We start from the raw sequence: 24,996 nt of genomic DNA, 5'->3' as shown, positions 1-24,996 counted from the left end.
AGCAGCAACAGGATAATCAGCAACAGAGGGCTCCTTGTGGAAACTGATGAGGTCTGCTCAACACCTTTTGCATAAAGGTCTTTCTGGCAGACAGCGTTTGGCACGGTTTAGGACTCTGAGCTTCCAGAGCTGCCTCTGTGCCACCTACTCCTGATTTATTTATAACCATAGTTATTTATATTCAGTAAATAATTAATTGTGAACTTCAATGAATCAATAGCTTTTTCTAAAAGATTCCATTAGGAGGAAAGAAAATTTGCATTCTTACAGGGTACTTGACATTTTCCGATACTCTGAGAACAGTAAGAGAAAATAATATTTTGAACATATAGAATTGTTTTTATAGTTTTCCTGAGTCATTTGATGAATTGCCATAGAATTCTAAGCACTAATTTTTAATCAACTAGCTTTTCTAAAACACCATTGATCTATGGTTTTATGTGTGTAAAAGTTAGGTGGTGATCGTTGCCTCCATTTCACTTAATGCCTTTAATTCCAAACTTTTCTTCTCTGATATTAACATACTCTTGGATTTGGAGCAATTGACCTTTTGTATATCAAATTAATGGATAATTCTATCACATTTTAAAAATTCTAAATAATTTAACTTTGATAAGTATTTTGATGAATTTAAAGTGATAACTTAAAATTGATAGTCTCTTGATTTTTTTTTTTTTTTTCCAGCAAATGGTAAAAGGTCTGATTAGTTGGAGAAGGCTGTATTGTGTTTTGCGAGGAGGTAAACTCTATTGTTTTTACAGTCCAGAGGAAATTGAAGCTAAAGCGGAACCAGCTTTGGTAGTACCCATTAACAAGGTAAAGGAAATGCTATTTTGAGAAAAAAAGATACATCTTAGGAAGTTTGTTTTTGTATGTGCAGTTTACAATGTTGTTGTTTTATAAATAAAAGAGAAGCACTGGTAAAAACAGATTACTTCATAAATACAATTTAATCTGTTTCTGTTTTTCTATTAGAGCTTATCTGTTATAAGAAAATGTATATTTCCTAAGAAAACATAGTAATGGACATCTATACCAGTAAATAGGTTTTAAAGCAGAGAATGTAACTCCACATTAACAGTATATTTAATTTTTTTATGAATTTAAGAGATTAAACATAAATTGTTTAAGTTCATGTTATAGTGATGCTCTTTCTAGTTAGTATTCAAATGAAGCCATAAAAAGACATTCTTGACTATACTTTCTGATTTCTTATGGGATTGATGGGCAATTGTCCAATCTTGTGTCAGAATAGAAAAGCCTGCCAGTCCATTTAGAATAGTTCAGTGCTTATACTGCATTTAAAAAGTAGTACCGGCCGGGCGCGGTGGCTCAAGCCTGTAATCCCAGCACTTTGGGAGGCCGAGACCGGTGGATCACGAGGTCAGGAGATCGAGACCATCCTGGCTAACACGGTAAAACCCCGTCTCTACTAAAAAAAATAGAAAAAAAACTAGCAGGGCGATGTGGCGGGCGCCTGTAGTTCCAGTTACACTGGTGGCTGAGGCAGGAGAAGGGCGTAAACCCGGGAGGCGGAGCTTGCAGTGAGCCGAGATCACGTCACTGCACTCCAGCCTGGGCGACAGAGCGAGACTCCGTCTCAGAAAAAAAAAAAAAAAAAAAGTAGTACCACACCACCTAGAGAATTTGTCAAGTATATATATAGTGGTTTGATACAAAGGAGACTATTGAAATCTAGCTACAGTTTTTTCATCTAGAATCCTATAGGACAACTTTTCAATATAACGCAGACTTAGTTTCTTCTACTTCACGGTCTTAAATTTAGCTTTGTCTGTTATTCAAGTCTAGTGTTGATTAGAGGATTTTTCTTTCCTCAATTTTTAGAGCATTCCTACTCTAGAATAATTGCATTTCTAGACCGAAATACCATGGTTTTTGCCTATAGGCTGCCCCTAATTGTTTCTAGTTGTTCTGCTTTGCTTGTCTTTGGCGTGGTTGAAGTGTGTGATGAAACCTGAGACATCACATTTGTTCTCCTTGTCTTTGAAATTATCCTTTAAAGAAGAATGTAAAGTTGTATGTCCTTTTATATAATAGTTGTATTCCTGAAAACCTGTGGGTACCAGTCTACTAATCTATAAAGACTTGAGTTTAGTTTCATGATCTTTTCCAATAATAACATTTTTGTCTATTTCTATTCCGCTTTTAGAAATTACATTGCTTTGTACCTACAGGAAGTCTTTTAGTGAGACTTTTTATTATATAAATTCACCTAATTTAACTGTTTTGTTTAAACTGTTTTGTTTTGACAAAACAAATAAGGACATAATACCTCAGTATTATAATGAATCTATTTTGGCTTAGAAAAGTAGGTTTTTGGAATATATAATTTTATTAATGAAAAATTGACATGCTTTTTTCATTACTTGCCAACTTTTTATTTTGTTTGGTTTGTGCAGAGTTGTCTTTCCTGCCAGTTTTTCACACTTTAGTCTTTTGAAAATTTCATATGGAAAAACTGAAACAGAATAATGAACACCTGTATACCATTCATCTAGACTCTTCAGCTGTTGTTAACATTTTGCCACATTTGCTTTCTCTCTAGTTAAAAATTTTTTCTGAACCATTTTAAAATCAGTTGCAAATAACATTTCTTCTCTGAATATGTTAGCATATTTCTCCTAAAACCAAAGACAGTTTTTCGTAACCATAATAGTATTGTCATGCTCAAAAAGTTTGTTGTTGATACTTATTATCTAATATACAAAAGAAATTGCTCTAATTGTCCCCACAATATCCTTTCTAATTTTTCTTTATTGTTTGATCCAGGACCTCATCAAGGATCATGTACTGCATCTGGTCAGCATTTCCTTGGATTCCTTTCATCTAAATTGTGCCCTTCACCTTCTGCCTTTATTTATTTATGCCTTTCATTACATTGACTTTTTTTTAAAGTCCAGTCCAGTTTTCTTCTTAGAATTTCTCCACATCTATATGTAACTAATTATTTCACTAGATTCAGCTTAAATAATTTTGGTAAAAGTTCTATATATGTGATTATGTCTGATTTGGCTTTTAGTAAATAGCTGAGGAGTAAAAATGAAATCCTAGTTTTTTTCTTCTATTTTATACCATAGAATGTTCAGTCATAAAATAAATTAAAATGTAATCTAAACAAATGATATTTTAAAAGTCATTTGTTTTATTTGAAGACAGTCTTGAAGGAATTCAACTCGCCTTATCTCAGCCCTTTAAGATAGGCAAAGCAGGTATGGCAGCCCTGTTTTACAGGTATAGTATTTGTTTTACAAGTGAGGGAATAGACTTAGAGATCAGATAGAACTTTCCAAACTAGTAAGGAAAATTATATGGCTCACCCTTTTCCTAATGAGTAGGAAAAAATAGATAAAAATTCATGGACTGTGTTTGCTATTTCCTCATAGGCATTTGGAAGGCAGAATTAGACTTTTTCCTCTCTTCGTTATCACTGTAAATCAATTTTGAAAGTTAAAAAGTAGTTGTAAAATGAAGTTCTGAGCATGAAGCCACAGTAGACTTATAGGCGATGGCTTAGACATGTGTGGAAACTTTATGATTTAAATTTAAGAGAACATTGATAATAAAACTGTGTTATTGTAATCAGTGTGTCTGTATTTTCAGTCTGATGACAAGGATCTAATTCCAGAAAAGTGGTGACAATGTTTATATGGCCTGACTGAATTGACCTTTTTTAATTGATTTACTTTTCCTTGTGGTAATAAAGGCTGATGGCCAGGTGACTAATGAGATTTTGTAGTCAATCAGTGCCATTGTTAAGATGACTGAAATCAGCAGACTTACAAATTCTAGTGTTTCTTCCATAATTGGCCATTACATATCACAGGAAAATTATTAATTTATTAATTTGTATAGATTTAGCCTTGTACTTGGAGACAATGTGAGTTACATTTGACCTTGAGGACTGATGACTCAACTATCTCTTCCATTGTACATAACTTCTATCTAAAGTACAAAAGAGCATTTTAAAATTAGAACATGAAATAAGAGTTAATGTTGGAAAGATATATTTATTATTATTTATTATTATTATAGATTATAAAAAAATACTTTAGTTGATAATCTCAAAGATAAAACTGATGACCAAGTATTCTGTTTTCCTTCTTTGCAATATTGCCATCTTAAGTTTCTCCAGTGTTGGTTTCCTGTGTTTTTCTCTTTAGAAGCTTTTTTCTCTTTGTAGTTCTTACTTCTACCTCAGGCTTTCTTTGAATTTTTCCATTCACCTGAAAACTTCCCACTTAATAGTGAATTCACTGATCTTATTATTCAAAAAATCAAGCACTATTCCAGTCAAGAAATATATTTGTTACTTCCTAAAACATGACTGTTATGTAATTATTTTTCCTTTTAAAGTAATTTTTGTTTTTGCTCAACTTACAAAATGATTCAAATGTACAGAAAAGTTGAAGGAAAAAAAAACTATACTGATGGCCCATGTATATACCACCTAGACTCAGCAGTTAACATTTTGTCGTATTTACATTATCTCTTTGATTAAATCTATATTTTTTGATGACCCATTTGAACTTAAGACTTTGATATCATGATACTTCATTCCTGAATACTTCAACATGTAACTCCTATTAATAAAAATAGGGGCCTTTCATATATATACATAATCGTAATACCATTATCACAGTTAAGAAAATTAAAAATAATTTTCTTATGTCACCTAATATTCAGTCCATATTCAGATTTTCCCGTTTTCCCAAAATGGCCTTTTAGCTCAGGTCTTCAGTCCAGGATTATTCAGGGATTATGCATCCTCTGCAGTTCTTCTGATTTGTAAATGAGGTCTAGAGGCTTGATTGTGTTTATGTAAAACATTTTTATTAGAAGATTTTATGATTGATGACAGACAAGTACTTTATAGAGCCTCCCATTAGGAGGCTCATGATGTCAGGTTGTCGCCACTGCTGGTGATGCCCTCTCTCCAACATAAAGTAATCTTCCCTCTTTACAACTAGCAAGTAGTCAGTGAGGAGACGCTTTAGCACTGTGTGACTGTCTTGGTTTCCTAACAGTCTTTCACATAATGGTTTTAGCCACCTGTGATTGTCTTTGCCTAAATTGGTTATTACACAGGAGATTCTGGGTGATTTTCTCATACTACTTTCCTTCTACATAGGTCCTTCCTTTTGGCATTCTTTTTGTGAAGAAGTTTTTCTTATAAACTAGGGGTGAATTACAGTCTCTTGTGAAAAGGCGGGATAAATACTTGATATATTAATTGCCAATTTTCAGGGTAAGAAGTTGGTCTCATGTATTGGTGTTGCATTGGTATTGGTAATGTATATTGGAGCTGGTATTATCTCTCCAGGGGTAGCAGATGAGTGTTATCTTCCTCTCTGCCCTACCTTCACTGTCTCTTATAGTGATAAATTCGTAGGTTTTTAATCTATTCAATGTTTTAAATTACTTGGTTTTTAATTTCTAAGGTAGATGTTTTGATTGTTTTTCTTACCTTGCACATTTGTAAGGGAGACATGTTATTAGCATTTTCTTTTTGGTTTTGTGTTTGTTTGTTTAAGACAGGGTCTGGCCCTGTCACTCAGGCTGGAGTGCAATGGTACCATCACAGCTCACTGCAGCCTCCACTTCCCAGACACAAGGGATCCTCCCTCCTTAACTTCCCTAGTAGCTGGGACTACAGGTACATGCCACCACACCTAGCTAATTTTTATATTTTTTGTAAAGACAGGGTTTCACCATGTTACCCAGGCTGGTCTCAAACTCCTGGGCTCAAGCAATCTGCCTGCCTCAGCCTCCCAAAGTGCTGGGATTACAAATATGAGCCACCATACCCAGCTTTTTAGTATATTCTTTTGTTGTGTGTGTGTTTTTTTTAACTATTTATTTATTTATTTCTGAGACGGCGTCTTGCTCTGTCGCCCAGGCTGGATTGCAGTGGTGCGATCTTGGCTCACTGTAACCTCCGTCTCCTGGGTTCAAGCTATTGTCCTGCCTCAGCCTCCCGAGTAGCTGGGATTATAGGCACCCACCAACATGCTCGGCTAATTTTTGAAGTTTTCTCTGTGCCTTGTTGGTAGTGCCTACAAAATGGATAGCTACTGACCCGTAACTATTGTTTAACTAAAAGTTTTAATTACCCCAGTTTTTTTTTTTTTTTTTTTTTTTTTGAGATGGAGTCTCACTCTGTTGCCCAAACTGGAGTGCAGTGGCCGGATCTCAGCTCACTGCAAGCTCCCCCTTTCGGGTTCACGCCATTCTCCTGCCCCAGCCTCCCGAGTAGCTGGGACTACAGGCGCCAGCCACCTCGCCCGGCTAGTTTTTCGTATTTTTTAGTAGAGACGGGGTTTCACCGTGTTAGCCAGGATGGTCTCGATCTCCTGACCTTGTGATCCGCCCGTCTCTGCCTCCCAAAGTGCTGGGATTACAGGCTTGAGCCACCGCGCCCGGCTTTTTTTTTTTTTAAAGTAGAGACGAAGTTTCACCATGCTGCCCAGGGTGGTCTTGAACAATGTATTCTAAAATAAACAAAAGATAAAAGCCAGTTTGGTATTTTCTGATACAGCAGGTAAGGATCAAATAAAACTTTTAAGAATAGTGTTTCTCGGCTAGGCACGGTAGCTCAGGCCTGTAATCCCAGCACTTTGGGAGGCCGGCATGGGCGGAACACAAGATCAGGAGATTGAGACCATCGTGGCTAACAGGATGAAACCCCATCTCTACTAAAAATACAAAAAATTAGGCATGTTGGCACACACCTGTAGTCCCAGTTACTTGGGAGGCTGAGGCAGGAGAATCTCTTGCACTTGGGAGGCAGAGGTTGCAGTGAACTGAAATCATACCACTGCACTCCAGCCTGGGCGACAGAGTGAGACTCCGTCTCAAGAAAAAAGAATAGTGTGTTTCTTTTAGTTTTTAGTATATTTCTAATGGTTGGTCTCTAAGATCTTTAAGCTTAATAATGTTAAACATTAAATACAAATCAGAGTTTTTTGTCTTTTGGTTGTCTTCTTTTCTCATGAAAATAGTTTTCCTTAATGCTACTTTAAAAATTGTTTGAAAACATAAATTTCACAGTTGCTAAGGTATATAAATAATAGTTCTGTTATTTAGATCACAGGATCTGTTCTCAAGCTATAATTCTTGTCCTTCTAAATGGCATTTCCTGTAAGGCTAAGTTAGTTCATTAATTTTCATAGGGAGCCGTCTGTGGAAATAGTCACATTAAGGGAAGAAAAGCCTAAAAGCTTTTCCCCTCCTATTTTCAATCCAAATTTGAAAGGGTGATTTACTTCAAAGCGATTGCTTCAAATTCAGAAAACTTCACAAGAATGTTCTTGAGCAAGACATTCTCAGTAACAGGTACTTAACTGAATTTCCTACACATTATAGAAAGCATTTTGCTAACCAAAGCTTTATCTGTTGTCAATAGGGTGAGGAGTGTGATGGTTAAAAAAAAGTGTGAGTCTTTGAGATCAAGCCTTTTCTTGTTTTAAATATCATATACATCATTTATTTTAATAAAATCTGTACTACACAAGTCAACACTAGTTACTGTAGTAGACCTTGGTTAAATTGTTTTGAAAATACTTTTTAACTATTATATTTATCATAGACCCTAGAAAGCAAAATTATTATGGAGCACATGGGATTTTAATCCAATTATGTTAGTTTCCTTAATATCTAATCATATCAACTGTTCAGATTTTTAAAATATAACAAAAATAATTTTTCAAACATTTTCCTGCAGGAGTTTACATCTGATTTAATTTATACAAATTTAAAATAATTATATTAAACTGATACTAATCATACCTCATGGCTGGTTTAACTTATAGCTATGGATTACATATTTCAAACATTCTTTGTCATATATATGAAGGTATCCTTTTTTGTCAGTAGAGTGTATATAAAGTCTAAAACTTGTTCTTAGCACCAACATTTTGTCTTCATTCCTGATTAACAGGACTTCAGATGAAGCACTTTTCAAATAACTCATTTATCGTTACAGCATGTTTGTAAGGAAGATATGAAATATTATCTGCATTACAGACAAGAAAGAGGCGTTAATAATAGACTGACTTTGGTTTTTGTGTTTGTATTTTATTTTTTGATTGTTTACTTTGGAAAAAAATTCAAGGTAATTTATACATAGAATAGTATAAATGAACCCATTTGTACTCTCACACATTGTCTCCACATTACATATATTTTGAAGCAAATCCTAGAGACCATATCATTTTGCTTGTAATATTCCAGTTGTCACCCTTAAGAAAATTTATGCTTTTATATATAAGTTGTCATACGTAGATATAATTATATGTAGTTAATATATCGTCAAAAATCCAGGCAGTCTTTAAAATCCCCAGTCTCAATTTTTTTAAGTTTTTTGAGTTAGGATCCAAATAAGGGCCACATATTATGGTTGATTGATTAGGTCTTTTAAGTTTCTTTAGAAAAAGAAATGCTTATACATTGTTGGTGGGGGTGTAAATTAGTTCAGCCATTGTGAAAGACAGTGTGTTGATTCCTCAAAGACCTAAAGACAAATACCATTCGACCCAGCAATCCCATTACTGGTATATACCCAAAGGAATATAAATCATTCTGGAGATCATTATCCTTAGCAAACTAACACAGCAACAGAAAACCAAATACCACATGTTCTCACTTATAAGTGAGAGCTAAATGATGAGAACACATGGACACGTACAGGGGAACAGCACACTCTGAGGCCTATCGGAGAGTATGGAGGGTGGGAAGAGGGAGAGAATCAGGAAAAATAACTAATGGTTACTAGGCTTAATACCTGGGTGATTAAATAATCTTTACAACAGACCCCCGTGACACAAGTTTACCTATGTAACAAACCTGCACTTGTACCCCTGAACTTAATACTACTACTACTACTACTAATAATGAATATGTTGGCTTATGTTTACTCACACCTCAAACTCCCCCCTTGACACACACACACCATGCGCAATTTATTTGCTGAAGAAATTGATATTTTATCCTACAGGGTTTTTCCATAGTCTGGATTTTTCTAGTTGCATCCCTGGGTTGCCATTTTTCTTTTCTTTTTCTTTTTTTTTTGAGATGGAGTTTCGCTCGTGTTGCCCAGGCTGGAGAGTAATGGTGCGATCTCAGCTCGTCGTAACCTCTGCCTCCCAGGTTCAAGCGATTCTCCTACCTCAGCCTCCCTCCAGTAGCTGGGATTACAGGCATGCGCCACCATGCCCAGCTAATTTTGTATTTTTAGTAGAGATGGGGTTTCTCCACGTTGATCAGACTGGTGTCGAACTCCTAACCTCAGGTGATCTACCTGCTTCTGCCTCCAATAGTGCTGGGATTACTGGCATGAGCCATTGCACCCAGCCTGCCTTTTTTTTACATTTTTGGATCATATTCAGATTTGTTCGTTGGTTAGTAAGAATACATTTTAGGAAGGGTCATATACTTTCATCAAGAAGCATATCATATATCTAGGTCTTCCGCTCATCTTAACAACCACTGATGAGCATCGTTTAGATCCTTTATTTCATTAAGGATTGCAAACCGGTAGCTCTTTTGCATTGCTTATAGCTGGAATGTCTCTACTTCATCAGCTCTTTGGTTACCCTGAAGTACAATTCTTGTAGGGAAGACAGGATTAAGTGCTTGGGTTTTTTTTTTTTGTTTGTTTGCTTGTTTGTTTTTTCCCATTTATATGTCAGTTACCAAAATAATGAGATAGTTTCCTACCGTCTTTCACAGGTGACCAATGAGTTAGTTTTTAAATATCATTATGAATTTTTGGATTTAAAGACAAGTCATGTGTCTGTCCATTGCCGTTGCTATTCTAATCGATGTTCTAATTGTCCAATGTTTGACTGGTAGAAGCCCCTTAGAGTTGACTCTTGAATCCTTTTGACGTAACCCTAGGAATCTTAGATTTCTGATAGGACAAGATGTTCCTGAATCATCTTATACATTTTCTGGCCCAGGCTGAGGATCAGTCATTTCTTCAAAAAGCTCTGTTTCCTTTTTGTAGTAAAGAGTATTTAGAGACCATAATCTGGGTGCATTTTTTAGGGTTGTATCGTCAAAAGTAACATAAATAATTTATAAATCTAGTCCTGTTCTAGTAATTTTCCATGTACATGGAAATGAAGAGGTGGAAGGAAGTACAGTTTTAATTCAAAATAATAATTTTTTAAAACCTAAATGAAACTTTCCTGTGACTTTAGAGTTTTTGTTTTATTACAAAATTGACTTCCCAGATTATGTTTTTATTGATTTCACTTGGCATTCTCTAGGTAACACTACCATCTCATGGAGTGAAAAATTGCAGACTGACAAAAAGCAAACCCAGCTACAGATTAAAATTTCACAGTGAATAATCTCAAATCTATTTACAGATCAAGGAAAGTTGACTATAAAACCTCCTAGATCAATTAAAGTTTTGAGATTAGCAAAAACAATACAGGAAACGCTAGGCTTAATAGAATACTTCTCACAGAACATGTTTCCTCATAAAGAATTGGATTGGAGATTATTTCCAGGAACTGGGCCTTTCGGTACAAAATTTTTTAATCATTATTTGAGTTGTTCTTTTCCTATTTCATTTGTTTATTCTTTAAATATTTTTTAGCCATTTACTGAGTACGAGGCAATATTTTAGGTGGCAGAAATATGGGGGGAGGCGGAGAATTACCAAGTTCCTTGTTTTCATACCCTAAGAGGAGATACTTCCCTTATGTAAACACTGAAGCCCGTAAATAACAGTCCTAAAATTCACCTTAGTGTTTTCTAATCACTCCCTTTTTTGAGAATTGAAGACCTGAGCACTATTGTTGATATTTTCCCACACTGAAAAAACAGCTTGCATGAACTGTCTGACACTCTAAGAAACTTTACTTGTATTAATCACTTTTTCTTCAACACGCAATTTTTTGGTTAAAAATTTTCCAGTAAATTATTTTGGATAATAACATAGAAGTTAATTCAAATTCTGCATTTCATTTGTACCTTTTGAAACCCTCTCATGTTTTAAAAATGTAGTGATATTTATGGCTACCAGAATTAATGGAGTATATATAGTAGTATTTATATATTTTTGCATTATATTCTCTTAGAAGGATATAAATGATTGAGTTCCTCAGATTTTCTATGTAGTGGTTTCATTTGAAATGAAACCTTGTAAAAATATCCAAATTCATTGATAAAAATCAAATTTCCCTTATTTAAAAATTGTAGTGGTTTCATTTGAAATGAAACCTTGTAAAAATATCCAAATTCATTGATAAAAATCAAATTTCCCTTATTTAAAAATTGAATCCACTTTAATCCTTTATACAAAAAGTAGTCAGAAATGTTTATTAAAATGGAATTGGTGCAGGGAAGCACAATTTCAGTAACAAGAATACTTTTTATTTTCTAATACAATAGAGGATTTTCCCCCACTATGATTTAACCTTCGATTAGTCTGATAAGAGTAGCATATCAAAGATTCTTCCTAGAGCTTAAGTCATTCTCTGCTAGCTACAAAGCTTATAGATAAGCTTTATATTCACAGTGGATGATTAGGTGCATCTTTGAGCTCCAAGGATACCATTTAGGGCAAAATCTGTTACGTAATAAAAATAATTACTTAAAAGAATTAATTCACGAAGTTTATTACCAAGCCATAGAAGTGTAAAAAGACTCTATTATGATAAAAATCAAGATACTGGGCATAAGTCCCATTACAGCCCTCTGAAGACACTCACATTCCTAGATTTCTACAGTGACGGGATAGACTGTCTCTAACATGGTTAACTATCGTTATATTTTGTGATACTCTAAAGGTTCAAAGTTATGTTGCTCTTTATACATTTTTCCCCTGTGGTTTTTAAATAAGAATTTATTCTTTCAGAAAGGAATTCCTTGCGTAGTATATATGGTGTTCACCTGCCTGTATTTATCCATTTTTCGGGGAATGGATAGCTTTTCTTCCTAACCCTGCTACTTCTGTGATGACCACATAATATCCACATTATATGTATATGTAGGTTTTGGTGTGTGACTGTATAGCTTCTTTTCACACTTTACTCAGTGAAGAATTTCTTTCTATTCTTAATCAGCTTTTATTACTACCAGCCAAAATATTCTTGTCACACATTACAGTAGGCTTAACCATGATTCTGTTGAACCACTATGTACAGTGCAGTAGCCACTATCCCGTAGTGACTGTTAAGACACTTACAATGTGGCTGATCCAGATCGAGATGTGCTGTAAGTGTAAAATACAAACTGGATTCTGAAGGCTTAGTATGAAAGCCTTCAGATATGCTGAGTTATGTGAAATACATTATTAAATTAATTTCAGCAGTTTCTTTTTACTTACCATGGTTTTTAGAAAATTTTCAATTACATACGTGGCTCACATTGTATTTATACCAGACAGCATTGCCCTAGAATAGTGTAAATGAATCATTATCTAGGCATCAAATCTCTATCTTTGTGTAATAGATAGTTCTAGTACAGACTTTATCCCCCAATATTCCTTGGTCAAAACCACATGTAGTTGCTAGCTTACCATGTGGCATGGCTGTGCATATGTGTGACTTGAGAATAGACTTCTCAGAATCTTCTAAGTATAGAATCAGTAAGTGTCATCATAATAGCATATCTGGTATCACTCAGAAAAAAAGGTATAGACTGTCAGCGTGAATGAAACCATTGCGTTTGTGGTAGTGTTGTACTTAGCACTTTAAAACTAATTTTAACTATAAGATTATATTACTTTATGGATCTTTAGCTATGAACTTTGTAAATGAATGTTACATACAAAATAAATGTTAATGAGGAAAACCTAACTTTTGCTACAGTAAACACTAAGTTATGGTTTTACTGCTTTAACTGATAGCACTAGATATGATGCATGAATATTACAATAAGAAACATACTTTAGTGATTATTAATTTGAAATATAGTTAATGTATAATCCACATTACAGTTATGACATGCTGTACTTGTTTTATTGGAAATTTTAAGATGTATATAAAAGACAGCAAACTTCCACTTAAACTGAGATAGATCAAAACAGGGGTTATGTTTTAATCTCATGTAATTTAGCATACGTGCTACATATAGCATACTTTAAGACATTATTCAGTTTTTTTTATATAAAGCATTCTTTTTAAAAAACCTTCTAGATTGGAGTTTGAATATTAAAAATTCTCAAAATTACATGTTTTAAATTTCAAATGATCAGCAATAAGATCATGGTTACATCAGGTGTAAATATGGTCGCTAAGCAATAAAACATTTGTTTGATCATTACAGAAATTTTCTCATGGAAAACTCCACTTTTTTTCTTAAATTTTAGGAAACCAGGATCCGGGCAATGGATAAGGATGCCAGGAAAAGAACCCATAATTTCTCTGTCATCAATCCTGTTCCTGGACAAGCTTTAACTCAGATTTTTGCAGTTGACAATAGAGAAGATCTTCAGCAGTGGATGGAAGCCTTCTGGCAGCATTTCTTTGATCTTAGTAAATAGATATTTGGATTTTTTAGTTGTGTATTTATGTAGCCTAAAAGGATGTGCACAGCAATCTTACAATTATAATCTTATAGTTTGTAGCAAAACTTTTTTATGTTCTTGAAAAAATGGTAGTATATGATCAATGCAGTGATGCTTTTTGCTCTCAGTCTCTTTCCAGTGCCTGACTGACTATTGTGTAGTATACGTTTGGATTCTAGCATCTCTGCCTCCTACTTTTTGAAGCTCCTTTGGTCACTAAAACAGTCAGACCATATTGTCTCAAAATGTTAGGATTTAACTGTTGAAGGCAATGTGTTTGATCCAGGGATAAGAAGCCGTTTGAGAAACAAAAAACTTTTCCAGGATGATGATGATCCTAAAATATTGAAACATTCAAGAGTCTCACTTTTGTAGCCTTCCCTTAACTCCAGATGCGTTACCATCTTCTTGGACATCATCCAGACAGGTTTTTTTTTAAAACCACACACACATGATTTTCTCATCTCAATAATACAGTCTAATGACATGGACATAAAAACAATGGGATGGTAATGTAATAGGACTCTAGTGTGTAAAATATATGAGGTTCTCAAATTTCTCAAGGAGGAATTTTATCAACAGGAAAATATTGAAATCATAACAGTTCTTTGTGTTTACTGACAATAAGTCTTAACAGCATATTATCATTATATTGAAAATGTAGAATGTTGATAATGTCTGTTTCTGATCAAACAAAGCCTACTGATGGATACTACCAGTATTTTGTCTATTGAATGCTATTCCATAGAAAGTTGAGACATTTCCAAAAAGAAAATTATTTCTGAAACTCATAGAAATAATCCTAGGGACCGACATTTTAGGAATTCTGTTTTCTGGAACACTAGGAAGAAGAGGTAATACCTGCAGCCCTCAAGTTAGAAGTTGGGGAAGAGGCAAGAAAGGGATCTAAATTTATGGATTATTTCCCATATAACAGATTATTTCATTTATTTCTCTTAACACTCTTGCGGGGTAGAAATTATTTCCCTTTGCTCTGAAGATGAGAAAATTTAGGCCTGAAGAGGTTTCTGGTTCACAGCATTGAACTAGAGGATTCCCTCCATGGCTTTCTTGGATTGTTTAGGACTTGTTTTCCTTAAGTATCATCCCTAGAAACTCAATAAATGTTCAAATATTCATTTCATGCTTATCAGCGTGTACCACATTTATTTAGTTAAAATTTTCAGGCCAGGCACGGTGGCTCATGCCTGTAATCCCAGTACTCTGGGAGGCTGAGGCAGGTGCACCACCTGAGGTCAGGAGTTCAAGACTAGCCTGATGAACATGGTGAAACTCCATATCTACTAAAAATATAAAAATTAGCCAGGCGTGGTGGCACGTGCCTGTAGTCCCAGCTACTTGTCACTTGAAGCTGGGAGGTGGAGGTTGCAGTGAGTCAAGATCTCGCCTGTACACTCCAATCTGGGCGACAGAGCAAGACTTGTCTTAAAAAAACAAAAACAAAAACAAAAAACTCAGGTGTGTAACTTAAAAGACAAGAACTTCCTTGCTTTTGCTAATCATAGCTAAAACTTTAACCATTTTCCTGAATGCTCTGTCTTAGAGAATCCGTCTTATAAATGACTATCTTATGTTTAGAAATGATTCTGGTATTTTTATTTTATTTTATTTTTATTTTTATTTTTTTGAGATGGAGTTTCGCTCTTGTTGCCCAGGCTGGAGTGCAATGCCACGATCTTGGCTCACTGCAACCTCCGCCTCCTGGGTTCAAGCGATTCTTCTGCCTCAGTCTCCTGAGTAGCTGGGATTATAGACATGTGCCATCACGCCCGACTGATTTCGTATTTTTAGTAGAGACGGGATTTCTCCATGTTGGTCAGGCTGGTCTCGAACTCCAGACCTCAGGTGATCTGCCCACCTCCATCCCCCAAAGTGCTGGGATTACAGGCATGAGCCACCGTGCCCAGCTATTTTATAATTGTTATGTGCATAAAAACAGGGGGAGAGGTAAATGAAGATGATGATACCAAAATCTTGTAGTCTAGATATCAGTTACTATTAGATGATCATCTCATGCTTTCATTCTCTAGATTATGTGAAATAATTTATCATGCTAAAATGGGGATTTGAAGGAATAAGAATCTCATGACGTTTTTGTACTGTCAACATAATAAGTGATGACAACTTGGTTCTTGGGTCTGGTTACTTTTTTGGTATTTAATGCTTTTTTGCATAAAAACTGCCAACCTATGTATTTTTTAAAGTACAAATTCTATTACATTTATACTTCAAAATTCAGAATTCATTGTGTATGGATATATGAAACAAAGATGGAGGTATTTATACCATACTAAAAAATTGACTTGTACTTTAAAATTTTAACTTTCCTAGTGACAGGTGCAACCTCTAGTGATTCTGGTTAAAGTATAGTACATAGAACAAAGTACAGGATAGATATTCAGGGCAGAGTAAAGTAAGAGAAATTTAATATTGAGAGCAAATCTCAATTATTTGGCGCTATTTAAGAATAGAAAACCAGGAGGGTGTGATAATTAGAACTCAGGAGGAAACACTTATGGAAATATATCTGTTTAGCCTGAGGAAGAATAGCCTTGGGTGGATGTTGGTGGCAAGGGGGATGTAACAGCTATTTTTAATATTTGTGGGTTAACAAACATGTAAAAGAGGAGTGACGTGTTCTGGATGGTCAATAGGAGTGGAGCAAAGAATGAATGGTAGGTCAAAGATATCAAAAATTAAGATAGATTTGGAACATTAAAAATTTTAAAATATTTAACAGTATAAATACTGAGTTACATTAGGAGCGTAGCATAAAAAATTATTTTGACTGGGAATACTATAACAGTGAATGATATTTTAGGAAACATCTTCAATATATAAATTGTTATGTGAACAAAACATATCCATTTAATATTTCATATTGCGCCCTTGTTTTCATGTTAGCATATTGGCTAGCATGTATAGCTATGCATAGAGATTTATTTGCTGGTAAAATCAATGGTTCAATCGTGAAGTCTTGACCCATGAACACATTTGTACCTCTGACTTTAGTAACACGTGGAATAATGTGGCATTATATTCCAGTTTTCATTGTAACTCGTATTCTGATACTAGTTTAACAATGAAATGCTTTCATTTATCAATACAGAGAAGATACTGTACTTTATAATAATTTTTCTAAGAATGTGACAGAAATGTGTGCAGTTTAAAGTGTTTCATTATTTTTCCATTAGATATGGGTTTTTTTCCCTGCCCCCAAGAAGAAAAAAACTGACTTTTATATATTTATCTATAAAAGGAAGTGTGGGGAGGAATAAGTTATCAGATCTCAGATCCTAACATTCTAGAGATCAACCTTTGAAGCCTTGTACTCAAGAATTTATTCCCTTCATCAGTTGCTATGTGGCTTATTTTGAAATTTTTACCATATTCTGTGCTTAGCATCATAATAAAACATACTGAAAGGCTTTTTTATGTTTCTTAACTAATGGTGGTGGATTTTAAATTTATGCATGTATTATCATATTACTATGATAGTATATTCAACTACAAACAACAAAAATGAGTAATTTTATTAAACATGAAGTATCCTTAGTTTTGAAGTCATAGAAAAAAATCAAATTGGATATTAAATATGGATATACAACATAGGTGTATTACATTTACTTTTCTACTGGTATAAGATAGGCTATAAGAAGGTGAACCTCAGTAACTTACTCTTATAAAATTAATATATAGATATGTAGGAACTAGCATAGTTGCTATCCAGCATGCAGGTGCACAGTAAGTATGAAAAGATTAAATTTTTAGACATCACTCAGGAGAAATCTAAAAAATTTAAGACTAAAATAGTGTGAATTAAAATAAAAATTAATATCCACACTTAAATTTTAACTTAATAGTTGAAAGATTTTATTCAAGAGTATTTTTTCTTATTCCAAATGCCTTTATTTAATGTATCCTTCATAAAATAAATTAGACTCAGAATTTTATTGAGTGATATGACTTTATAATAATAGGTTTTTATATACCTTTTAAAACCTAAATGAAAATACAGTGTTTTTCTAAAGTTAAATGATTTTGAAAAGCATGATAATCATCTTAAAGGAACAGCTATTAAATCATTTTTCTTTCTTAATCAAAATTTTCATAGTTAAAACCATTTTTGAGAACCTCACTCATTTATGTTTTTTTTCTATTTCCTTCTAGGTAACTATATTTCAGTTTATTGTTTAACCTTTCAGCGTCTTGAATACTTAATGTTTAATATTTAAAAAAGAAAACCTGCACAAACTTTTGCAATAAATAGAAGTTTTAAAGTAGTTATTAACCATTTAGTGAAATAGTGTTGTATTTAATAGCCTAGAGATTTTAGCCTAATGTTTGCATAGAAGTATTTTTTTTTCTTTTTCTTTTTTTTTCTTTGAAACGGAGTCTCCCTCTATCGCCCAGTCTGGAGAACAATGGTGCAATCTCAGCTCATTGTAACCTCCACCTCCAAGTGATCCTCCTACCTCAGCCTCCTGAGTACCTGGGACTACAGGCACCTGCACCACCACACCTAGCTAATTTTTGTATTTTTAGTAAAGAAGGAGTTTCCCCATGTTGGCCAGGCTGGTCTTGAACTCCTGACCTCAGATGTTACCAGTCAGAAGAAACCTAGGCCTTCCAGCCTGCTGGGATTACAGGCGTGAGCCACCGCACCTGGCCGAATTTTATTTTTTAAATAGATTACTTTTATATTCAGAACTGGACTTTGAAATTATGGATAGTACTAGGTTTTTCTGCAAGCCTCCTTTAAGGAAGTGCTTTATTTATAAATTCACTGATTTTTATTCAAAGCAAAAATGTATTGCTATCTATTAAAAATGAAATACATATCTTCACATTTATGTTTTAAACCGGTCTACCTTTTTTCTGTCTGTCTTAGGCCAATGGAAGCATTGTTGTGAAGAACTTATGAAAATTGAGATTATGTCACCACGGAAACCACCTTTGTTCTTGACAAAAGAGGCAACCTCAGTCTACCATGATATAAGTAAGTGGGGTTTGTCTTTTCTGTGCTGCAGGATAACAAAAACAACATTGTCCATACTCACGCAGCCTATTCTATTGACATTAAAATGCTAAAATTTTCAGGGCACAATCAAAATGAATGAAAAAAAGACTATGATTATAGACTAAGGAACTCATGTTTAATAGATGAATTAATACAGAATAATGAATACACATTTTTTCATAGTCTGAATGCTCAAGATCAGACAAAAAATTTAAGGCTTAAAATGAGTAAAGGTGCACTGAAAATAAACATTAGCTGAGTAGCTGATGAAAATTCTGAAAATAAACACTTGCAGATTCTAAAATGTCATCATGTTCAGTAATTTTTTTCTGTATTTTATTAAATTTGTTGTAAAGTAGTGTTGATAGATGCTTATTAATGAATGGAAGCTTTCATCTCTAGCCAGAAAAAAATTGGTTAAGTTTAATACTTTGGAAAATTTTAAATTTCTAGACCACTTTTATTCAATTTCCCACACCTTGAAGGGTGTTTATTTTTTGCCGTTGCCTCAGTAAATAATGTTGTGAACAAGAGCATGTCAGTCTAAATTCTGTTTAATTTGCCCCTAATGTATCTGTACTTACATTCACTTTAAAATGTTAGGTTAAAAATGGTACATTTGGGTTCACACATTTTAAAATATTAGTAATTCACTTAATAGACATTTATCTCTGTTATTTTAGTTTTCCCAAGGAAAATTTCACCCACCGCCCTTATTGCCAAAGTGGTATGAGGGTATTACTCTGTTCTCCTGGGTTTTTGGTTTTAAGCATTTTCCCTTTTAACAGAGACTTTGCTGGTCTACAGGAAAGAATACTCATCCAAATACAGTCATCCCAATATATATCTAGCTTTTGTAAAAAGGAAATCTCTTACCTAGCAGTCAGAATAAGGTTTTAAATCCAAGAAATGTTATCCCATATATGCTTAATGTATAGAATTTTTTAGGAAACTCATATAACTCCACTTTGAAAGCTGGATTTTGCTGATTTATATAGGAATATATTTATACATGTGTATGTGTTATGTACATTATATGTATGTTATATATGTTTTATATACTATGTATTATGTGTGTTTACATATATAATGTATGATTAGTGCAGTGCATGATCTTTTTAGTTCTGGTGGTGTTGTTATTTTTACAAGTGAATGTTTTCCTTATCATAGTCTTTGATGACCATTATATCTACTAGTTTCAAAAAGAACTTATTCAGATAAAGTGCATACTGGTTTTGAATTTTTTCATGGTTTTTTTTCTAAAAATTATTATAGGCATTGATTCACCTATGAAACTTGAAAGTTTAACGGATATAATACAAAAAAAAATTGAAGAGACAAATGGGCAGTTCCTTATTGGTCAGCATGAAGAATCCTTACCACCTCCTTGGGCTACACTCTTTGATGGTAACCATCAAATGATCATCCAGAAAAAGGTACTGTCTCCTGCAAGTGAGCCATTACATGATGAAAAAGGGAAAAAGAGACGAGCCCCGCTTCCTCCTCCTGATAAACTTCCATTCAGCTTAAAATCACAGAGTAACACAGATCAATTGGTTAAGGACAACTGGGGAAAAACAAGTATATCTCATACATCGTCTTTGGATACCAAACTATCAACCCTAATGCATCACTTACAGAAACCAATGGCTGCTCCTCGAAAACTTCTCCCTGCCAGGAAAAATAGATTAAGTGATGGTGAGCACACAGACACTAAAACCAATTTTGAAGCCAAGCCAGTGCCAGCTCCAAGGCAGAAATCCATCAAAGACATTCTGGACCCTAGATCATGGCTGCAGGCACAAGTTTAGAAAACTCTTAATGATAAAATATTTAACAAAATCTATAACTGTGAGACTTAATTCAGAGGCATTATAGAGTAATGTAATTATATAGGTAAATATGATAGTGATTTATACCAATAATTAATAAGCTATTAGGTATAGAAAAACATTTTATAATGAAGAAATGGATTTCTCTTTTACTCCTGATTTTCAGAATGTGAGTGATTTTTCCAGCAGTGTGCAAGAGGCAGTTTCTAGACAATATCCTAATTGTTGGAAGGGTTAATTTATTCCTAAATTAGTACCAGGCAGTGAATAAGCCCTAGGCGGAATAAAGCATTAAAATTTCTTTTGGGGAGAGACTGTCTAGTAATTTAAAATGTGTTAAATATGAGCCATATTCTCATTGTGAGAATTTTAATACTAATGGAATGTTTCAAAGGTTTTATTCAAACCACAAATTATAGAATCCACCCAAGAAAATTTTCTTCTTAGCATTCTGGAATTCTCATCTAATGGTTCACTGCCTCTCATCTATTGTTTAACTCACTAGTTTATAGGCCTGAGCTTTTAAATTCCTGGGATAAATTTTGGAATATTAAATTCTTCATCTTTAAAGGGAATTTGTAATGTGCTATTCAAACTTGTTTCCTTGATGAGCCCTGAAATACTGTTGACATTAACTTTCATAAATGAAGCATAACACTTATTAGAGAAATGGTAGATGAAATGCTCTTTACATTCAATTTTCTGCGTGTGGTGCTGATTTCCATTGTGACTTTGGAATTTAGGGAAGTGAGTAGCTGATCAACACCTTAAAATTCATTTAATACTTACTTAAAAAGAAGATGGGAGATTCAAAAATATCAGAAAAGTTGGCCATGGTAAATAATTTTCAGAATTCTTTTTTAAAATTTTAATTAGATTTCCTTTTCCTAGTAAGAGTTGATGTCTGCTAGCGGTATTTTTCATTGAAAGTCATATTCTTACAACAATGACATTGGAATCATTTCCATAGGAGGTAATTTCCATAGCAACTAATTATAGTGACCCAAACAGGATTATAAAGTCAAGTGAGGAATAAATAGCAGAAAAATACCTTAAAGGAACAAAAAAATCCATTTTTTATAATAATGCTTTTTGTAAACAAGAGCAGAACAGTTTTAAAAATCTAATCAGAATTTCCAAATAAAACAGTTTCCATAAGGTGTCAGCAACAGCACTAAAACTCTCAAATCACACTGAACCCTAAATGTCATTGCAAGAAATAAAAAATTAAGAATTAAATTGCTGCCCCTTGTATAATCTCGAGATCTTTTTAAAGCTAGGAAGAACTCTATTTGGATCAGAACTACATGATTACAAAATAAAATGAACACTTGACCAAAAAACCACATTAATTTAAACGGAGCCTTTCATTATTTTCAGATAGCAGGGTCTTTTTTATTTATAGAGAATGATGTAACTGCCAGGACACTTTTGTGTTTGCCCAGGACTCCTAGTAAGTATTGAATCGTGAGGGGAGTGATGATAACAAAAGGTTTTTTGTGACTGGTAACACCAGGACAGACACAGGTTTGGGTGAGAAGAAAATACTATACGCCTGCTTGATGGCATGTTGAGATCATCACATGTGTGGAAACCTTAAAAAGTGGATTTATTTTTCTAACTAGAAGGCTCTCGTAAGTTTCTGTTATGATTGCCAATTAATAAATGACATTAAAAATCTAAAGGATAATGTTTGAATTTTTTGGTTATTTTTTAAAACCTCATTGCTGTTTTTGACAGCATTTGTGATTGTCATTGCCACTAAATTATTGAGCTAGAAGATGCTGCAGGCAAAATTGTTTCTGAAGCTGGCATCTAAGCATTCTTTTTTTTTTTTCCTAGTTGATGCCTGCCTTTATTACAAATCAGTCTTAAAACTTCCAGATTATATTCTTGTCATTGTTCATCATGCAGATAATAGCAGGAAGGATTTAAGTTGTATAAGAAAAAGAAAATATTCATATAGAAATTACCTGGCAGTTACGCCCTCAGAGCAGAACTTTGAAACAGGTCTGAAGCCCTTTTTACCTAGAACCATTTAAAAGCCTGAGCAAGGACCACCACCTCCTCCCCACCAAATTATTCAGTCTCTTTCTGGGGAGGCCCAGCTTACTGTATGTTAAAAGTCTTTGAAATGGGCCTGGTGTCTTCAGCTCCTGAAATGCTAATTTACCTCTTCCCAAAAGAGTGTAGTTATGATACAAAGTTGGTTATTTTCTTTGTTTCCTTTCTTTTTGTCTTCGTTTCTTTCTCTGGCACCCTCTCCTCTCTCTCTGTCTCATCCCCCATTCCCACTTGCCCTCTGTCTCTCCTCCTTCCCTTCCTTTACAGTTAAAAAAAAAAAAAATCTAAAAATAGTTAAGCACTGGGTTAAAGAGTGTTTCAAAAGAAGTGTTTGTTTTCTCATTTCTTAAACCAGAAGTTTATGACAAAGAAATATGCCATGTAATATGAAAGCTGCTTCAGCTTTTTATGAGCTTTCACATTCCTTGTTTGTCCTTTTAATTTGTTTCTTGATATATGAAGACTATAAACTTGAAGCAGAGTTAGCTGTCAGCTCTTGATAATATAATTGGGGAAATAGAATAGATATTTTATGATATGATAATTCTGATGATCTAAAGATAATGTCTTAGACAATTACATTTACATTTCAAGCTCTGGGATATAAATTATGTATTCAGCATTAAGATAGTATTATTTTTAATTGCTACTAAGTGGTAACTTTTGTATTTTAATATCTTGCAAGGGCAAAAAAGACATTTTTAAAATTCTAAATGCACACCTCCTAAGGTAAATAGTCTTTCAAAAATATCAGGCATGCCAACTCTTGCTGAGTTTTGTTAAATCCTCCTTAGCTGTCTGCAGTGCCCCCTGACTTCTTTTAAATGGATGTGAATATATGTGGAAAACTAAATCCATCTATTATAAATGCCTTATCTTTACCCTTTGGGATCCTACTAAATGCATTTTACCTGGTACTATTTATTAAAAATGGAAGCTGTCTTGAATTAGAGACACCTCACGTAAGGTAGGTTAAGCAGTCAAGTATTTCTTTAGGCTTATGTTGTTCAGCACCTCAGCCACCTACTGAGAAGTTAATTAATTCAGTCCAAAATGAAATTATAGGGCAGTTTGGTGCAATTTATGTTAAATGCCATTTGAATGTAATCACCTGTGTTACCACGACTGAGGTACAACTGTACTACATGGACAGAATGCTGCATTGCACCATGAGCAAGACCTGCTCTGCAAGAAAAATATTGGTCCCTGTGGTCTGAATTTATCAAAACACATTTTCTTGTTAAAGAGTGAATTATCAAATAGTAATTAAACTTTAACTGATGACCATTTATATTCTAGTAGCTGTCTTCACTGTTAGTCTTAAATTATAATGTAGATAAAGTTGACATTTTCCTCTTACATTTCAAAGACATTACTATTTTTAAATGTTTACATATGTTTACATGTTTGTGTGTAACTGCTTCATTGCTATTAATAGTTAAATGAAATCTGCTTATTCTGGGTCATAGATGTTCTTAGTTAACTCTGGGAAAGATGTTACCTTTGGGTTTTTAAAAGACAAGTCTTCGTTCGAAAATATATTATGGTGTGTTATTTTCCGACATGCTTGTGGAATTGGCTTTGTTTATAATTTTTATTTTTTAATTAAATATGGTTCAAACTTCTGGATTAAAAAGTATTATATCATGAACATACATTTTTTAAAGTACCAAAGGCATTTGGTAAGCAAGCCCAAGTCATGTAATTGAAACTTCTATACATTAAAAGAACTGATTTCTGAAGACATTTTCTAACTTTTTATCTTTAAGTGCTCCTCTAGACTAGACTGATGTAAGTAGACAGTGTAGTGGAATCAGTTTAATCAGAAAAAGACATACCAAGTAGCTGATGCTAAAAGTATACTCTTTTAGCATCATGTTGGCCAGGCTGGTCTCGAACTCCTGAGCTCAGGTGATCTGCCTGCCTCAGCCTTCCAAAGTGCTGGGATTACAGATGTTAGCCACTGCACCTGGTGGGCGAATTTATTGATAGGCTATTGGAATCACTCAGAGGACTGAAGAATGCGTAGGAAAGGTTGGACAGGAAAACTCAGGGGTTCTCAGCAACGTCGAGATTGAAATAAAGTCCTTTCCTCTCCTAGCTTGTTAGAATGGCCTTTCGGAGCCATGAGTTGGAAATTCAAAATGAATCACAGAACATAATTGCCTAGAACTAGGATCTCATCCAGGGGTGATTTTTTTTGGCCTACCACAAAACATTTGACTATGTCTGAAGACATTTTTTATTGTCACAACTAGGGCCAGAAGGTGCTGCTTGTATTTGGTGGGAAGAGACCAGGGATGCTGCTAACCATCCTATAATACACAGGACAAGATCCCCACAACAAATAATTATCCAGCCCAAAGCATTGGTAGTGCCAAAGTTGATAAACTCTGGCTTGGAATACCAAATAATTACCATCTAAAATAAGAACAAGTGTAGTAAAACAAAAAACAAAAAAAATGTAGAAAATAAAACAGAAATGAAAAGAAAGGAAAGCTCTTAGGAGGCATTTGGGA

At 34.1% G+C, this 24,996-nt stretch overlaps 1 protein-coding gene across 1 annotated transcript in view; it reads left to right on the top strand.

Moving 5' to 3' along the window:
• Positions 1–24,223, top strand: part of RTKN2 (rhotekin 2) — an 80,743-nt gene extending 56,520 nt beyond the window's left edge. The window contains exons 9-12 of the mRNA XM_030940833.1: positions 685–816; positions 13,343–13,508; positions 18,453–18,560; positions 19,857–24,223. Of these exons, the coding sequence (XP_030796693.1) occupies positions 685–816; positions 13,343–13,508; positions 18,453–18,560; positions 19,857–20,392 (942 nt within the window). The 3' untranslated portion in view covers positions 20,393–24,223. The remainder of the gene's footprint in view (positions 1–684; positions 817–13,342; positions 13,509–18,452; positions 18,561–19,856) is intronic.
• The last annotated feature ends 773 nt before the right edge of the window (positions 24,224–24,996 follow it).

The sequence above is a fragment of the Rhinopithecus roxellana genome, chromosome 11 (genome assembly GCF_007565055.1).
Source record: "Rhinopithecus roxellana isolate Shanxi Qingling chromosome 11, ASM756505v1, whole genome shotgun sequence".
Classification (NCBI taxonomy): domain Eukaryota; kingdom Metazoa; phylum Chordata; class Mammalia; order Primates; family Cercopithecidae; genus Rhinopithecus; species Rhinopithecus roxellana.
The sequence above is the reverse complement of the archived record's forward strand: the minus strand, read 5'-3'. Positions and strand labels throughout refer to the sequence as shown.